Here is a 20,302-nt window from a genome sequence, read left to right as displayed (position 1 = left end):
AACTGAACAAAAACATGATCATAGCTTTAACCCTGTGCCAGTGCCTTCTGTTTGATAGTAGCTTGTCACCTTTCAACCACCCTAATATCAAAAATAAAGAAAAGAAAGAAAGAACCGAAAAAAAAAAAAAATTCATGGCCAAAATCTCATCAATATAAATGACCAGATTCAAGTTAATTAAAATCAGATATAAACTGTAGTCTCACAAGAAGTATTGACGGTCTGTCGGACAGAGGCCACGATAATATACGGAAACATTTACATGTGTATAAAAACTCTTTCAGGACACAATATTGCGTTTGGCAATCATAGATTTATAATCATTTCCAAAAGTGTTTTGCCCATACCAATCCACGTGAAACACTGATAGTTTAAATTAAAGACTGATATCTTTTATAATTGATTTATTTCAGATTTGACTGGATATGTGCGCTTTCACAGCCTTATTGCCCCGTCTACCCTGACATACCACCATTGCAACAAACATGCTCAAATCCTGAAAATAGATAAAACTGTGAAGGTATTCTGGTGGAAACGACAACCCGATATCAAATGTGAGATCTACAAAACTACTACTGTGGGTTGCAAAAATTGCATTATTTCGCGTTTTTGTATCTCAAAAATGGTTATAAGATGCGTATGCACGCTATTTCATTTTAATGTTACTTTTTATCATAGAGCATAGGATAGACAAATTATGCACTTGTGTGGAAATTCAGTTGGAAATTCCACATGCTGCAATTAATCAAACATAGTGTTATTATAAAGAAATGGGGGACAGAATAGTCAGCATGTTTTGGAAAACAAGCTTCCTGTGGATGTTACAGTATTGTGACTGGGTGTAAAATTCTCAGATTCTATATACTTCAAATATCTCAATTACTAATCACTACTTACTATATGGAGTTGGAGGTGGAAATGGAGGTAGAGTTGGTGCGATTTGTCTCAAAATTCTTCTCAGCAAGCTAATATCTAAAACAATTGAAATGACGATCTGATTTCGCTGTGCCCTAATACAATATCTAATAGTAATCAGAGCGGATTGATCTTAAAGATTTTGTGAGTTAATTTCAAAAGGGTTTTTCGTGCAATCAACTTCCTGGGAGGAAATTCATAATAAAATTCATAATCAAACCATTACCAGGCCATCAAGAACAGTGTGGATTAAAGATGTTTTCCTTTATTGGCACAATAATCGTAAGAAATCTTGCGATAAGGTAACTAAAATCCTTAAAATTTTCATGGTTTGGCTACGATTGGCAATAATTTTCATCTGCTCTAGTTCCTATCCTTCAGAAGATCGATAAATGATCAACTCATACGAAAAACTATAGGGTTTTATCATATCTTGGGCAAGAAAAATTGGAGTGTTCTTGTTCATTCGAATAAGGTTTGATACTAATACTCTTAATTGATGACACATGTTCTCGAACAATCCAATATTTTCAAGCGATGACCTTAATTAATGTGTTTGTTTGCCTGTAATTAGGTAGCATGAATTTACACTGACCTTCCAAAATATTTGCTGGACGGCATTCAACTGTATAAATAAGAAATATACATCCCAGTATTGCCCAGATCAAACCTTCTAATTTCATGTTTTATTTCTGAAATAAAATGTAGGCCTATTGTATTTCCACGATGAAGGTGCTTTTAGTAACCACAAGGTGCTTAGTACGGTGGATCACATAAATATTTCACTTTTTATTTTAAATTAAAAACTTTAATTTCCACCTTAGTGAAAATTATTTTTGCTTAGATGAAACTTTAATTTTAACCTGGGTGAAAATAAGGTGATAATTCTTATAATTTTGAATTAAAAACTTTTATTTTCACATAGGTGATAATTCAAGAAGATGGAGGCTGGTCATATAGAATTAAAAGGTTTTTAATTCAAAATTACAAGAATTATCAGGTGAAAATTCAAGTTTTTAATTCGAAATAAAAAGCGAAATAATGTCGTATGTGAGTCACCTTACCTTAGCAATTGGAATATTGTCATACATATATATACCATATCAGAATATCTTATAGAATTATAAGATTACTGCAGACAATAGACTTCAAAGAAATATTTTTAAAAAAGGAATCTCAGTAATATCTAATGTATGGCATAAGCATCAAAGAAAACCATAACAGGATAGTGCAGTTTAAGTAAATAATATACAGTAGTAACATTTGTTGAAATGCAAGATTAAATATATCAAGTAAATAAACTTTAATATTTAATCTAATAATGATACTTAAACAAGTCGACTGGAAATTTATGGCATCGAAAAAAAGAGATGCAATGTACGATTAGGGTATATTCGGTACGGTGTTCATGGCAAGGTTATTAGGTGCAGGGTGCGGTTCGAGTTTATTCGGTGCAGTGCACTGTGTGTGATAATTAATACCCTCGAAATTAGAAGAATCGAAAATAGAAGAAGCACGAGTATGCTTCTATGATCTTCTGTATCGATAATCCAACACCGTACTCCGCGGAATCGGTCGGTCTAAGACGGTAATGGCTACAGCCGTCAGTAAAACCGATTGGTTAAGCGAAAGCGTGAAAACCATTTTGCGGTTATGATGTTATCGGTAAACTAAATTAAATGTGATTGTCGGTAAAATGTTTCAGTTGTACCAAGAAACAAGTCGACAAGTTGTTGCATCATTTCCCAATGACTTTAAAGATCCCAATGCAATCGGCTCTACTGACAGGAACGGTAAATATTGTAAATATTGACAATATTAGGAATATCAACCGTTCGATTTTACCGATGGTCCCAGCCATTAGCGTCTTATGGATAATAACTTAGTGCTAGTTATTTTTTTTCTCAAAAGGAGCGTTTAAAAGACCACGTGTTCGTCGGAATATCTTAGAAGTAACACCCCCCCCCCCCCCCTCTCCAACCAAAATGGTCACGCTACGCCCCTGTGTGTCACCTTTTGCAACTGCGATTAACGGTCAGAGGATCGCTCATTCCGGTTCTATGTAACTCGACAAATCTGGCCCTACCCTTTCCTCGGACGTTATATAGAATGAGGTATGAATGTCAATGAATGTCATTTTTACATGTCGGATATTGTACAATGTACTTCGGATGGTAGAATTGTGAAAATTCTCAAAGTGATCCAAAAGTAGTATATATTCCCATATATCTAAACATGCTGATATATCATCCGTATATCATGTCTGAAGAACAGGTAATGCCAGATTGGTCGGGTTATGTTCTAAGGTTCACTAAATGCAGCATTTGAAAAATAAGAATACAGTACATAAATTAACAATGAAAATTTACCTTGTGTGGAGTAGTTTATCTCTTATAAATCCTTGATAAGTAAATACTTCTTCCTTATCTGAGGTTTCCTTCGCAATATTGCCTTGTTCTAGACTTTTAATATCTATATTATAAGTTTCCCATTACTTAAAGGTATACTTCCTCTTAGGATGACCACAAAATTGAAATATGTAAAATGAGTCGTTGTTCATCAGTGGAATTACCTGGTGTCAAAACTATACAACAGAATCCCTCTAAAATCAAATAAATCCACAAATCTTAATAAGAATTCATTAAACTAAGTTATTTTGCTTCGTGTTTTTCAACAATTATTTAGTTTAATGGATTTAGGGTGTTATAAAGAGATTCTATTCTTTATAGTCATGGCATCTGTAAGTCCAACTGGTGAATCTATATACATTTGTTGACCAAGTTTGAGTCTTTTTAAGAGGTAGTATTCCTTTAAAAGACTTTTAATTTGGGTCAGTGCCCCTATTTACACACCCTTTCTATTCAATTCTAGGGTGGGATATTGTCATTGAACTAATTAAAGATCTATATCATTGATAGATACTTCCCAATTGTAGTTGTTGACGTATAAACTGAATGAATAGGTTTTTATATCTAATCAAGGCTTTCAATAAGTTGTTTTTGACCGAGATTGGGGATTATATCCATTTGATTTACTCTTTTTTATGTTGTTATGAAGTACTCCGAGAATATAAAATTTTATCTGAAGAAACATGTTTACATACCATGTTTACATTTATATAGTTAGTTTAGCTTATCATTACATTTTTTTCTAAAAAATTTAAATCAATTTTAATTACAGATGAATTTTCGAAATTCATTTCTATTTTGAATACAGACCTAGATGGTTTCGTATGTTCTTTTCTGCTTTATTGTTCTTTTCATCCATAAGTCCATCCCGGGGAAAAAGAATTTAGAGCTGCATATTATTCAGATTGTCATTTTTTCTTTATAGATATATTATGTTTAAAAAGAACAATTTAAATAGGGACCGTGATCTTTTATTCAACAAACCTAATGACCTCGAGAAAACGTTTGTCACCGTAAGTATAATATAAATAAAGAAAAATAACGTTCTAAACGCATGATTCCTAAGTTCTTTAATCGTTAATTTTCTTTTTGTTGTTACTTGAAATACATTTTCCATCTTTTGGTATACCAGCAATTGGTGAGTTCTGTTGATCAAGGGACATAACTAAGTATTTGATAAAACAAGGTAGAGAGTTTTTATGAAATATAGAATGCCGTTAGAACACAACTTGCACCTGATAGTGTCCATTCCACTCCGAAAAAAACGGTATGAGAAAAATCCGGACGATACGATATGACACTTTTCCCATACCCATATATAGATGCTATCGTGACGATATTTCGCGATATCAGGCGTAAAAAAGACGATATCCTAAGATTTTAGCACTGTTCGAGTTTAACGACGTTGACCTACAGAAACTATTAATTCTTCAATTAAGTCTGTTATTTTATGATCAGTTCTCGAAACTCTGGATAATATTTTATAAATTGGGCCAAAATGACCGTTTAAAAACTATTTATAAAACACGTAACATGGCTCCTTAAAGGCTTGCCATTAGACAACTACTTTCTATGACCCGCGCTATGCAGTTACATTTGAATCTCAGCTTGGTCGTGTAAGCCTAACTACGCCCAGTTGGTGAACCTCACTAGAGCACCTTGGTGTCATTTTGTGGAGGTTGGTCAGAAATCAGAAATCCATCCTCTTTCAGGTCATGAATATCCTCCCTATAAACTATTTTTCCTTATAGAAGTTGTTTGATGTGTTCTTTACATGTTACAGCACCTATATCTCACACTCTTGCCATTTAGTAAAGTATAATTTACTAAGGGAATTATATCACGATCTGTATTATATACATTACAACGAGAATACAACACTAGATATATTTGGTTTTGATAGACATAAATTTAAATGTGTCTGATTGAGAATAACCCATCCTCAATCAGCCTCGTGGCTAAATTGCTTGGCTTACTTTGAAATGTCAACATCAAAATTTGACAAAGTCTTAGATCTTGGGCCTCATGCGCCAGTTTTCAAATAGCTAAAAGCAAAACAATAAATGCTTCATAACATTACAAAGAGTTTATTTCCAGATAATTTACTATATCAAGATATTTGAATTAATCTTGATACAAAATTGTCTATATCACGATACACAAAAGCCTCACATGGCCCAACTCTACTTTGAGGTAGTATTGACATGAACACAGCAAGATTTTTCTTAAAATCATAGAGGTTACAAGAGAATATGACAAAATGATACTAGAGAATATCACAGATAGAATGGATACCTGATAACATCATAAAGGGTACCAGAGCACACCAAAGGACTTTGTTGGTATAAATTGAATAATACAAACCACACTATACTATATTACTGTAAACATCAGATTGTCACAATGGAAGTTCCTGTGGTCAAAATGTTTTTGGTTGAATATATTTTGATTTAGCCTTACTTTTTAATCTCCTTTTTTATTTCGAAAATAATCAAAATAGAACACTTATCATATGGATTGTACACAATTTTTTACGCACCACTCTCAAAACCGACGTATTTATTACTAAAGTTCACCAGTAACGTACCTTCGTCAAATATTTAAGTCAATCAATATAACATTGTATTGAAACTGTCCTTAATCGTCTTGTTTTCCGATATCAAATCTTATTGGTAACATTTGGTTTGCTTTGTTTGCGTTTGGTTGGATTTTGTTAGGTATATAATCGCGTAGGTGTATAGGTTCATCGACACTCAACGGGTAAAGAGCTTTTGTGGCCCTGTAATACTAGAAATTAGATCAAATATATAAGGCTAATTTTGAGGATAATCTGATGAAAATATAGATCGATTTTATTTCCGTGTGGCTTTTCCAATGGCATCATCCATTAGACAAACGTCACACATACTTTAGAATAAAAGCGAACTCCATTGCAAAACTAGACCTACGAGTCGTTCTTATATGAAAATAACAGGCACGAACTTGTTTGACCCACATCTAAATCATTAAATTTTCATGATCATGCAAAATCAATCTATTTCTTTTTTAGTTACGTAGTGATTATATCAACCAAAACTTTAAATCACATGTAAATTGTATTTTGTGGGTCAGCTTCATATAGGCCTATACAAATGTTAATCAGCCAATTCACAAAATAATCCGCGATTATTCAAGCTGGCGGCACTCTTTGAGAGAAAGCGAGAGTCAACTATCGATTTTCAACTTAGTTTTATTAGCCGTCTGTCAATTATTAGTGTGGCCTTTCAAGTGTTTTCAGTAGTTGAAAACATTCTTTCATTGCGCATGAACGTGATCAGCAGTTTGGCTTTAGCCACGCCTTCCACATGGCAGTCTACTAAGTTCGTGTTCTGATTCTGGTAACAAAGTCAGATGTGGCATCGTATGTACACAATCTATGTGAATTATATTTACATTAGTATTGCATCTGAGCGTAGGCCTACTGACAAGCTTCCAGGTCAAATTAATTGGAATCCCACGATGACGTAATGAACAAAAACACGACGCTGTATTTATTGACTTCCGATGACGCAATACCACGTGACATTCAAATATTTACAGTTTATCGAGTTAAAGAATATAATATCGGGAGGCTGGTAGGCCTACCGCCACTGCCTTCCACGAAAATGGTAAATTTCTTTTTTACTCTTACGGACGACGAGCTATCAAAATTGAAACGAGATAGTATCTGTATTTGGGTTTCTGTCCTGGGATTCGCGTTCACGAAGCCTGGATTGTGTTCACATCGTGTTCAGATCCAGACATAGGCCTAGTGTATTGGGTTATTGAACAGCAAAAATAACGAGATCTCGACCAATCTGGCAACGTAGCCTAGGCCTACACTTCATCGGAAAAATAAGGAAAACGTACCAATCAGTGACATTATACGTTGCCTATTTATTAAACACATTTTGTGACCATTTTCATTTTTCTATTTTACTAATAACATATATAATCTTGCACTGAGTGATACAGCTGGATAAGAGTCGTTATCCTGGTGGTTTGTTACAACAGAAATTCTTACCATGCCGATCTGGAAAAACATCAAATAATATCATGTATGACTTTATTAAGATTTGGAGTTGTGTCAAGTTAATAAGATTTCACACTCCCTTAAAACAATCGAATACCGGTACCCTATGTATCAAGATTTTAAACTTTCCAAAGCACAGGACCACGTATCAAGAGGCGTCCTTAGATCAAGATATTACACTTCTATAGTACATTACTGTGTATCAAGATATTACATTAGTACATTACTGTATATCAAGATATTACATTAGTACATTACTGTGTATCAAGATATTACACTTCCTTAGTACAGAAAGTGTGTGTCAAGATATATTACACATGAACTCAACGCCAAACGTATTATTATCAAAGTGAAAACTTTATAACTTTAGGACCATAATAGTGACTACTTACCTTTACTACCTTTTTGGAATTGGGGTGGTCGTTTTGTGAAAGAACCAGTTCCTTCACCTTTAGCTCCTCTTTTGACTCTTAAGTTTTCTGAATAAAAGTCAAGCTATAATAAGTATATGAATAGTAAAACAAGTGAAAATCAAATATGAATCATCTTAAGTCTTGCACTAGCTGTCAACGTCATATAACAAATTTGTGCAACATGAAGTGAAATTATTTAGGGGATATTTTGAGTCGAATTAGTAGCAAAATATAAAGAATTGTCCGAAGAAATAACGCAAGTAATTGAATCATAAGATACCGGTATTGAATTGGCATGAAATATGTATATGTATAAATACTATATTAAATTCTCAACCAGTTACAAGTATAAGCAAATAAAGTTGATAAAATTACAGATATTGAGTCACCGAATTAATAACATTAGCACAAAACATATATTTAAACAGTGACAGATAGTTTAAGTCACAATTCCTGTTTTATAGATCCACTCCATCTTTAACTCTTTCTCTTTAACCATTTTCTACACTTCGTCTTACTTCATTAAAAGTGGGAGTGTGACATCAATCTCCCAATCATTGTCTACTGCACCCATACTTCACCTTAATATACATACCTAATAAATCTGATGCAGGTCGACTATCAATTAATACAATCATAGACATACAGAGCATAAAACCAAATATATATCGAAGTAACATTCTCCAAACTCGATAATCTACACAATGACATAAAAACAGAAATGAAATATAAAAATCGAAAAATGGTCAATAAATTCTTACAGTTAAAAAACGGTATTCAGCGATACGACAAAAGAAAGTGCATCATGCTTCTGAAGGGAGATTCTGATTTAATTTCAACGTGTAGAACTGGGTTCGGTTATCAAATGCAATATCAAGGCCATTTTTTGACATGTTATTTTGTTTGGGTCGATGATTTTTCGATGACTTTCATATTTTCTGGATTGGACAACGACATATTGAAGTATATCTGTGAGAATTTTGAAAGAGATCAGTTTACCAACAGCTGAGATACTACCCGTCGAACTTTGGGACGTTTTTTTTGGGGGTGGGGGCACCCGATATATTGTCTTAACCTTTTTCATAGTTTCTGTTTTTTTTTATAAGAATTTAAAAATCAAATTTGAGAATTGCTATACATAATGTAATTTATGCGTGGACATTGTATTTCGGACTATCGACTTGCAACTTCTCACTGCTTTTATCAATGAAAGGCCTATATCCACGTAATCGACCCCCTTCCTTGTTAATTATTTCTAGATAAGACACAATAGCATTCAATTGTCCACCCGCAGCATATACACTCAGTGACATTTCTACGCCCCTCCCATTCTTACAAAGGAGACTCGCCCGGCTGCCCATCTTATACACGTGAAAATTTCATGATTTTCGATGAGTTTCATTTATCATTAGGATCATATTTACCACTTACCTTGTATACACCTCTAAAAACCTAACACGTATGGTCACTTTGGTTTAATCAGGTCCATAGTAATAGAAATTCTACGTCACGTCATTATCTGAAAGCATTACATGATTAATTGAGTTCTTTTTTAGTCCGAAACGTTGAACATATTTACGAACCAACCAAAAACTTGACAAAGTTTGTCTCCACGACGTTTACACGACGTTACTATTTGAGCACTTTTCAAATGTATAGGACCTTTTCGAATTTTCACATTCCAACAACAAGGTTAAAGTCCTAAAAAAAAGTTTTAATGTGACACTTAACCTGGACAACAAAGAAGAAGAGCCAGAAAAGGGTCCCATGCTTTTTCGGCTCATAGCATACTATTTGAGGTAACACTATCCCCTAGTTGTAAAAAAACTACTGTTTTCCGGTGCAGTACTTGTGAAGTATATGAATCATTTTTAGACTGTTTGGTTTGGTAGTATGTGCCTTATTGGTGCATTATACTCATATTGTATAAAACATCGGACTATTCTTGATGAATGGTAAATATAATTTATATTGGTAACATTTGGTCAGTATTTTTCAATAGTAAGTCAAGTACCAGGCTTTCATTCATTAATGTATGGAAGGCCATTGTTCAGGATTTACGTTCGCTTGGTTAATTTTACGCTCACTTCAAAGCTATTAGTATTGGACTGAAAATAAATATGATTTATTAATGATATTTAAATACAGGTGTTAGAAATATCAACGAATAAAATGAAACATGTAACTGAATTTCAACCTGTTCGATCTCCAGAAAACTTAACTATTTCTGCTTCTGTAACATTTGACCATAGTATCTGATCTTATGTTTGTACTTCAATCGTTTGTGTATTAGAAGATTTTAGAATGCATTGATAAATGAAAAATTTACCACATGGATTACATAGTTTATTATTATTTTTTAGGCTCATCTCCGAAAACTTGATATTGAAATGCATAAGTTATCTCCCGAAAGGATATTATTCCGTAAGTTATTTGATATGCCCTGATGTATGATGTTGTTAGATTGAAATAAAATCTTTCATGCCATGATATTTCAATAATATAAAAGATAGCTTGCCAGGCAAGGTAATATACGCCCACCCACTTTTGAATAAAAACATTTGGCAGTACAATAACAATAACCAAAATGAAATATTCAACCTTCAGTCATACTTCTGTCAAGAATTGTGCCTTCTAGAGTGTTTACGGGCTAAAAAATTAAACATGTTTAAAAGAACAAGGACAATAACTCATACTAAATATTTTTTGATTTTTTCTGATTTTCAATAGAGTTCATCATTGGGTGATAACAAACACTCACACCAAGTTTCGTCAAATCCGTCAAGAATTGCGCCTTCTAGGGTGTTTACGAGCATTTCAAAAACAAGAGCAATAACTCATACTAAACATTTTCGATATTTATGATTTTCAATAGGGTTCATCCTTTGGGCGATTACAAACAATCATATCAAGTTTCGTCAAATGTATATGAGTTTAATAAATTGTTGTTTCCTTATATGTGTATCATTAAACGTGACTGGGGGAACATCGCTTTGTAATGATTATTGACAAACTAGGTTGACATGAGACCTCATCATAACCGATGGGTTTTTTGTTACAGCTTGAAATTCTTGCTTTGTGGCTTAATTGATATATGCAAAGGGTTTTGGAGGATCCTATAGCTGCAGGCTCCATTAAAATTAAAACGTGAGTCTATTTACCATGATTGCACCATATCAGTGAAAATATCGTATTACTAAAAAGACGATATAAATGGATCCGGTCCCTAGTAAACGAATTGTTATTATTTTACATTCCTAGAAACAATAATTTCGCCAAAATTCGAAACACACAAATCAAGACGAAATGGGAAAAGGGAAAAGCCCATATAGGAAGGAACCATTACCATTAGTCTATTTTTAGATGATATGTTTATTCTTACATCACAATACATAAATAGACTTTGGTCCCTTACAAAATAAATATATATCAATACAAAAACAAGAAAAAAATATATCACATTGCAAAATATTTCAAAATAAGTAACGATGCTACATCTTACTGTGTATTTGGCCTACTCTATTCTACACACATCGTTTAATCGTTTCATTATTTCTTATAATTATCACAATTTATTCTTAAATTTCAAATAATTATCTTATGTTATTTTTCAATACAATGACGCCTAGCAAAAATTTAAAACAATATTCTTTATACTTATTCTAATTGTACTAATTCTTAAAATATACTTCATCAAATCTATATCTATAATGGCATTACAACACCAGATGAAAGATTCAAACATCAGATAGACTGGGCAACTTATCTAAAAGCATCTGCTTTAATGTTTTACTTCTCTCTATCGAATTTCAAATACAAAGTTAAAAAATATACAAAAATACATTAATACAAAATAAAACAATAAAAATATAGGTGGGACAACAGTGTGGTCATGGATTTGCTTAATGACCCACAAAAAATGGAGAGACAACAAAGGAATTATGCTTATAAAAAGTAAATCTGAAGATATACAGCTGCATCTGTATTATCAAGTAACATTAAAAACAATGAATAGCTGTTCTTGCCGTCAGCAATCTAATTATTACAAGTTTAAAATATACAGACTGTTCCGTTTGATTTTTGTAGAGAATTGCAATTGATAAAATATGATGTCATCGGGACATGATTGAAATAAAAATGAGTTGCAAGATGTGCCAGACCGGTAAGTACAAATATTAAACGGTCCAAAAACCTCCAAACTATATTTGACTCAGATTGTGTCATAAAGTAATTGTTAAGCATATAGAATGTACGAACCACATTTGAAAGACACTGCCTACTTAAATTGTAATCATAACTTAAAGCTCAAAGCAATAAAAAGACGCTAAGAAGATAAATTTGGATTGATATGAACAAAAATTATATCATCAAAAATTGATGATGGTGCATAATATATATATAAATCTAAAATAAAGTTGAGCACCTCAAGAACAGATGTGAAGAGGCTGATAAAAACATACAAACTTTTAATTGAGAATAGGACACTATTTTTTTTTAATAAAGATTACATTATTAACTTTACTAGCTATTTGAGCTCAATTTGAATTACACCCACAAATTTGGGTACAAAAAAAACAATTCGATTCACACTAACTTTTAATTCCAGATTTTTGAATGCCTTACATTTATATTTTGACAGCTGATAAAGTAGAGCTAATAAATCTTATATTTCATATAAAAGCATTAAAGTTACAAAGCCTCGAATATAGAATATCTAATCTCAAAAAAGTGCCAAAAAAGAACAAATGCTGGAAACAAAACAAAGATATCACTTACGGTGAATATTTTGGCATAAAGAGTTTTGATTAAAGAGTTTATCGGTAGTTTGGTGTCCAACGGTTAATATTGCAATATGAATAATCAGAACAAGTACGTCATGTAACTAAAGCATCTAAGTTTCATTTTTTATGATGACTTTAATCCACACTTGACCTGTCTATATTGGATAATAATTTCTAATTATCTAGTCTAATTCATCTCATCTATATTGATATAATAAGTACTATATCTCGTCAGTCGATCAATATATCTCATCTGTATTGATATCGTAAGTATTATATCTCATCAGTTGAGCAATACATCTCATCTGTAATGATATCAAAACTAGTATATCTCATCAGTTGAGCAATATAATTATTGCATTTGTAATGATATCATTAGTATTATATCTCATCAGTCGAGCAAAATATAAGTATTATATCTCATCAGTCGAGCAAAATATCTCATCTGTATTGATATCATAAGCATTATATCTCGTCAGTCGAGCAATATATCTCATCTGTATTGATGTCATATGTACTAAATCTCGCCAGTCGAGCAATATATCTCATCTGTAATCATATCATATAAGTATTATATCTAGTCAGTTGAGCAATATGTATCGGTAATGATTTCAAAAGCATTTCATCCGAATGATAATTATATGACAGTGATATATTTGGTCATCTGGATATTGTAAGTATTAATATTATATCATCAGTATTTTTTCATTTATAGGCTATATGATGTGACATATCTCGTCATTAATATTCCTTTTTTTTGTAATGGTATAATAACTAATAGAATACCTGGTCATTTATATTGTTATCATAATTGATATATCTCATCATATTTCTATTATAATTGATATATCTCATATAGAGTATAAAGTGATATATATCTTGATATCTGTATTCCTATCATAAGCTAGATCTTTATTTATATATTTTCTGTATCAAAACTCTCATTATAATATTTAATATATTTGTGCTTGCAATATGATTATTGTTATCATTGTGTCATGTTTTTAGCAAAAGGAAATACAATAAAAGCAATTTATGTATCTACACTTAAAATGTGTAGCTGTTTAGTTAATTATAGAGTGAGAAAAGTGTGGAGTAAAGTTCAAGATATCAATCACTCCCATTGACCAGAAAATCTGCCTTTCTTAAGAACAGATCTAAAATCCACCAAATTGGAGGTCTGTTCCACTGGTTTTTTGGAAGCTGACATATCACTTTCATAGTCAAATTTAGTTTTGCGTAACTTAGATCGCAGGTTTATAAGGACATCATCTTCTACCAGATGCAAACCATTAGATGGGGAAGTCTCTCTTGGTGATGGGGTCATACTGGAAGAAAAAAAAACCTGTATGAAATTGTGCCCATAAAGAATCTCCTTCTGAAAGCACAGGGTAAAAGGAATTTGATTGACCAGTGGCATGTTAGGTGCAACTGCTAATTTTTTCACTCAATTATCTAAACTTTGTTATCAACAGATAAATGATACCTACTGCAAATTGGCATGAATATACACTATTAATTAATTTCAATAAATGGATCAGGTATTCAAAACTGACATACCTTGACATGGGAATTATAACAGGACTTTGTGGAGACTTTTTGATATCGGGTGATTTGATTTTTAAACTATTGTCATTTAATTTCGTATTGTCATTTTGTTTAGCACTATTTTCAATAATTTCTATTTTAAGTCCATCTAAACCAATAGTAGGAGGTTGTTTTGATTGGTATGGTTTTGTGGACAAGGACTGAAGTGGTGATCTTGAAGCTGCAGGTAAAACAGGTACATCATTATCATCTTCGAAAGCTTCATCATCTTCATCATAATTCACTTCTGGTTCAACATAGTCTCCTGTAGGCAAGTTCCTCTGCCATAAAGCTATGATTGACCCAGCCACCTCTTCCTCAAGGCGGTGAGCCAAGTCATATTTGTCTTCTTCATCAATGACACCATTTTTCTCAGTCATTGATTCTTCATCATCATTAATAGAAATTCTGGATGCTGGATTAGCAGAACTTGGTGCAGTTAAACTGTTAGTAGCTTTATCACTACATAAAAAAATATAAGTTCATACGGGTAAATTCATCTAATTATTTTCTTTCACACCTAAATTCCAGCTTTTTTGTTATCTGAATCTAAATATTCAGAATGAAATACATACAAATAGAACGGATGACATGAAACATCAGTGCTGGAATAAAATTTAATCAGCCAGGAAAACAAACATAAGAAGACTATATCTTGCCAATTTCTTTTCATTTTGTAAATATTGCCATTGCATCTTAAACAGGACAGTTGTGCCATTTTTTTGACCGATCATATCTAAGTCACAGAAATCGGAATTTTTTAGCTGAGCTAATAAGTGTTCACAGCTCACCAAAATTTGAGCCTTCGGGTCCAGAATTATATATATTGTTTCAAAGCTAAAAAAACAACATGTTATTTTAGGACACTCTGTGAGACATAGAAAAGACATACATAAATATAGGGAGTAAATTCCAAGTCAGAAGTATTTTTAAAATAATTATGGGATTTTTGTGCATTTCTAGTAATTTTGAAGAATATTTACATAATCTTTGTAAGACATACAGAAGCAGGAAGGTAAACATTAAGAACACAAGTTATTATAAACTAGAAGTAGTATATCTATATAACTTGTGTTCTTAAAAATTTACATATATTCAGGACTCAAATCAATACCCAAAAATGCCGAACATGTCCCTTTAAAAAGTGTATTTAAACCTCAGTTGTTGTATATAGATGATTATACTTACTCAACTGATTCCACTGACAAGGCTGTTTGTCTAGCATTCTGTAATGGGGCATCCCATGGTAAATTGGAATAATTTTCACTTTTACTTAAGATTAGAGGCTCTAATTGGTCCCTTGGTTTGCTGAAAATAACACAGGCATTTAATAAAAACACATATAAAACAGAGAACTGACATCACATGCACACACCATTTCAAACCATTTCTTGCAAAGCTTATCCTCCTAATCGTTTAATTCAAAGATTTGTAATGCCAATGTTTAATGATAAAATGTCTTATCAAACAATACAAGGTATCTTTGAATGTTTCTTTATATAATATTATATTTGTCAAATACGATCAACTCTTACTGAAATATTAACATCTGTATATCAGTTGGTATATAACAATGATAAAATGACAAAATATAATATCATATATATAATCAATTTATGAAATATTGGGAGTTGTCTCTTTTGGAAGAGCAGTTGAATTCTTAGATTAGATGTCTATGTGATACAGAACACACAGACAGAGTAATTCCTATGAAATAAGCCTACTCTGTTCATTCTCAGTCTACATTTCTTTTAATATGATAAAGACGATTCACAACATTTATAGAATATAAAAAAGCAAAAATGCAATTTGATTGAAATACAAATTTTTAATGTTTTTTCTGGTGGATGGAGTCCATGGTCTGACGAAACTGTTGCCATCTCATATGGATGGTTATTTAAAAGCAAAAGTTTTTATGAAAAATTCTGCAAAATGTATTTTTAACATGTCACAAAGGATGTGAAACCAATGTCAATATAACATGTACATCTGAGTGAATACTAATATATACACACGCTGAGTATACTAAGTATGGCAATTTGACAAAAAAGACAAAAAGAAAAGTGTATGTTTACAGTGAAACAGTGCATAATATTCTTAATGTGCATGACACATAACTAACTTTGCCAGGAATGATTTGGCTGCAGACTGAGCTAGTAGAGTTCGTGAGAGAGCTGGACTTCCTTTTCCAGAGTCGTGGCTATAATTACAAAGCAATATATCTTGGACATTTTAACTACTTAGACTGTTGTCTTTGTTGAAAGTCTCATTCTGAGAAGCAATACAGACATCTTAATAAAAGTTTTTAATAGCTTGGTAAATCTGTAGACAATACTATCTCTATAAGCTTATTCACATGTTTATAAAATGTTTCAATAAAACAGAAAATTGCATTATACAGACAATAAAATACCAACAATAACTATATAATTAACTATCTCCTATTTATGAATTTTAGTTTACTGCTACTAATATTGAATTTGAATAAAATAAATGATCTATATGCTAATATTTACTGACCTCTCAGATGTACTTTTTGGTTCCTCAATTCCCTCCCTTTGGAGGTTTCTGAAAAAGATATAAATATATGCTTTTGAAGACCATAATCTATTTCAAAGATTTCCAGAATCAATGTAAATGGTGAAAACTGTTTAGTTTAATTTAGATTAACAGTTAATGTTAGGTTTTACAATACTAATGTCAGTTTTAGTATGAATTTAACAATCAATAAATAAACACCAATGCACAAGGTCTGGAACTGAGATTAAAAAGTTGGAATACCTTGTAATGGCAGCCATCTGAACAACTTTCTGATAGTAGCTCTCATGTTCCTCTGACATTACATTAGTAACATTACCTTTAACTAATTTCTTACATAAAGATATCAGATTCCTAAGGGCAGCATGATAAGAAAGGACAGAATAACGGGTTGAACAAATTGATCAAAATATCCAGAGGGTATGAATAGAGAATAGGTGCATACAAACCACTACGATTTCATGTAAACAAAAAACTAAAAATTCAGGTAAACAGAACACTACAGTTTCAAGTAAACGTCAGTTTATTACTGTGTAATTTTGATTCAATCTAAAAACAACACTAACTCTAAAGGCGTTTATACACCAGATCCCAACAATATAGATTGCATAAACTATACATACTAGTTGTGGTCTGACAGAACAACATAACACAGCACAATTCCTTCTGACATGGCAAATGAAAATGAAAAAAACTCTATAATCTGTTTCCATTTCTTCCACAAATATTATCAATTATATATTACATTATCACCTTTAACATGAAGATACAGCACACAATATTTTATTGGCGTACCATTTTGACAGTCAATGGGTGTGTTGTGTTGTGTCATGCCGTGTCCTAACTTGTCATGTTGGATCTGGTGTATAAACGCCTCAATGCTTGCAACATCATGTTGGTATTTTTCAAGGAGTAACAATGAGGATGACTATAAGGTGATAAAAGCTTTAATTGGGTTGCAACATAACCACCATCCTTATTAGTCACACTATAAAATAATTCATAAAAGGTTCAACTACATGGTTGATAAAAAAAGTCAATAAGATTCTATAGATCATACCTGTCTAAACTTTCTTGAGCAATATTTTCATAATATTCTTTATTTTCTATATCCATCAGTTCTTTACCATTGCTAAAAAAGGATGCAAGAAATGCAATTGATATGGAAATATTAAAAGGAAACATTCATCTTAGTATATCAAATCATCACACATAAAGATTTCTGCCTCATTTTGAATTCATTAAAATTACTTACATTCTCCTGATTTACATTTACTGTAAGAAACAAACCTTAACAAAAATCAACATAAGATTCACTGTAATTTTCATTATTACATACATGACTTGTTCTGTTGTCTGACTAGAAGAATGTTTCCTGGAACTGTTTTCTGTATTCTCTTTTGTTGATATTTGTTTTTCATCTGTTGATACTTGTTTTTCATCTGTTGATACTTGTTTTTCATCTGTTGATACTCGTTTTTCCTCTGTTGATACTTCCTTTTCTTCTTGACCCTTTTGAGCAATTTCTATTCTTCCTTCTGATTTTGAGCTTTTAACCTTCAATTAAAAGAGTTTTCAAACATAGTAGCTTGTCCTATTAGCTTGTCCTATTACCTTGTTCTATTAGCTCGTACTATCAGCTTGTCCTATTAGCGTGTACTATAAGCTTGTCCTATTACCTTGTACTATTAGCTTGTCCTATTAGCATGTCCTATTAGCTTGTCCTATTAGCTTGTCCTATTACTTTGTTCTATTAGCTTGTACTATTAGCTCGTTCTATTAGCTTGTCTTATTAGTGTGTACTATTAGCCTTGTCCTATTAGCTTGTCCTATTACTTTGTCCTAATAGCCTGTACTATTAGCTTGTTCTATTAGCTTGTCCTATTACCTTGTCCTATCAGCTTGTCCTACTAGCTTGTCCTATTAGCTTGTCCTATTACCTTGTCCTAATAGCGTGTACTATTAGCTTGTCCTATTAGCTTGTCCTATTAGCTTGTCCTATCAGCTTGTCCTACTAGCTTGTCCTATTACCTTGTCCTATTACCTTGTACTATCAGCTTGTCCTATTATTTTGTCCCATTAGCTTGTTCTATTACCTTGTACAATAAGCTTGTACTTTTAGCCAGTACTATTAGCTTGTCCTATTAGCTTGTCCTATTACCGTGTTCTATTAGCTTGTACTATTAGCTGGTTCTATCAACGTGTACTATTAGCTTGTCGTATTACCTTGTCCTAATAGCCTGTACTATTAGCTTGTTCTATTAGCTTGTCCTATTAGCTTGCCCTATTACCTTGTTCTATTAGCTTGTACTATTAGCTTGTACTATTAGCTTGTTCTATTAGCTTGTCCTATCAGCTTGTCCTACTAGCTTGTCCTATTAGTTTGTACTATTAGCTTGTCCTTTTACCTTGTCCTATCAGCTTGTCCTATTACCTTGTCCCATTAGCTTGTTCTATTACCTTGTACTATTAGCTTGTTCTATTAGCTTGTCCTATTAGCATGTACTATAAGCTTGTCCAATTAGCTTGTCCTATTAGCTTGCCCTATTACCTTGTTCTATTAGCTTGTACTATTAGCTTGTACTATTAGCTTGTACTATTAGCTAGTATTATTAGCTTGTACTATTAGCTAGTATTATTAGCTTGTACTATTAGCTTGTACTATTAGCCTTGTCCTATTAGCTTGTCCTATAACCATGTCCTATCAGCTTGTCCTACTAGCTTGTACTATTAGCTAGTACTATTAGCTAGTATTATTAGCTTGTACTATTAGCTTGTACTATTAGCCTGTCAAATGCATGAAACAAATAAGACATTTTACAAGGTCCTATTAGCTAGTACTATTAGCTTGTACTATTAGCTTATCCTATTACCTTGTACTATTAACTTGTCCTATTAGTGTGTATTATTAGCTTGTCCTATTAGCTTGTTCTATTAGCTTGTCCTACTAGCTTGTTCTCTTAGCTTGTCCTATTAGCATGTACTATAAGCTTGTCCAATTAGCTTGTCCTATTAGCTTGCCCTATTACCTTGTTCTATTAGCTTGTAATATTAGCTTGTACTATTAGCTAGTACTATTAGCTTGTACTATTAGCTAGTACTATTAGCTTGTACTATTAGCTTGTACTATTAGATAGTATTATTAGCTCGTACTATTAGCTAGTACTATTAGCTTGTACTATTAGCTAGTACTATTAGCTTGTACTATTAGCTTGTACTATTAGCTAGTATTATTAGCTCATACTATTAGCTAGTACTATTAGCTTGTACTATTAGCTTGTACTATTAGCTTGTACTATTAGCTTGTACTATTAGCTTGTACTATTAGCTTGTACTATTAGCTAGTATTATTAGCTTGTACTATTAGCTAGTACTATTAGCTTGTACTATTAGCTAGTATTATTAGCTTGTACTATTAGCTTGTACTATTAGCTAGTATTATTAGCTTGTACTATTAGCTTGTACTATTAGCCTGTCAAATACATGAAACAAATAAGACATTTTAAAATGTACTATTGCTATATTCAATAAATGTTTCAAACATAGTACGCATTACCTGATTATAATAGGAATTTTCTGCTGTAGGAATAATCTGTTTGATTTCATTCA

The 20,302-nt window shown here is 32.2% G+C and overlaps 1 protein-coding gene across 1 annotated transcript; it reads right to left on the bottom strand.

Moving 5' to 3' along the window:
- Positions 1 to 7,330: 7,330 nt before the first annotated feature.
- On the bottom strand, positions 7,331 to 9,100 carry LOTGIDRAFT_169936 (hypothetical protein; the record flags this gene model as incomplete). Its single annotated transcript, XM_009068571.1, has 4 exons — positions 7,331 to 7,374; positions 7,767 to 7,853; positions 8,383 to 8,484; positions 8,983 to 9,100. The coding sequence occupies 4 exons, from the start codon at positions 9,098 to 9,100 to the stop codon at positions 7,331 to 7,333; spliced, it is 351 nt and encodes a 116-aa protein (XP_009066819.1).
- Between the last annotated feature and the right edge of the window lie 11,202 nt (positions 9,101 to 20,302).

This window comes from Lottia gigantea (assembly GCF_000327385.1).
Source record: "Lottia gigantea unplaced genomic scaffold LOTGIsca_91, whole genome shotgun sequence".
NCBI lineage: Eukaryota > Metazoa > Mollusca > Gastropoda > Lottiidae > Lottia > Lottia gigantea.
The sequence above is the reverse complement of the archived record's forward strand: the minus strand, read 5'-3'. Positions and strand labels throughout refer to the sequence as shown.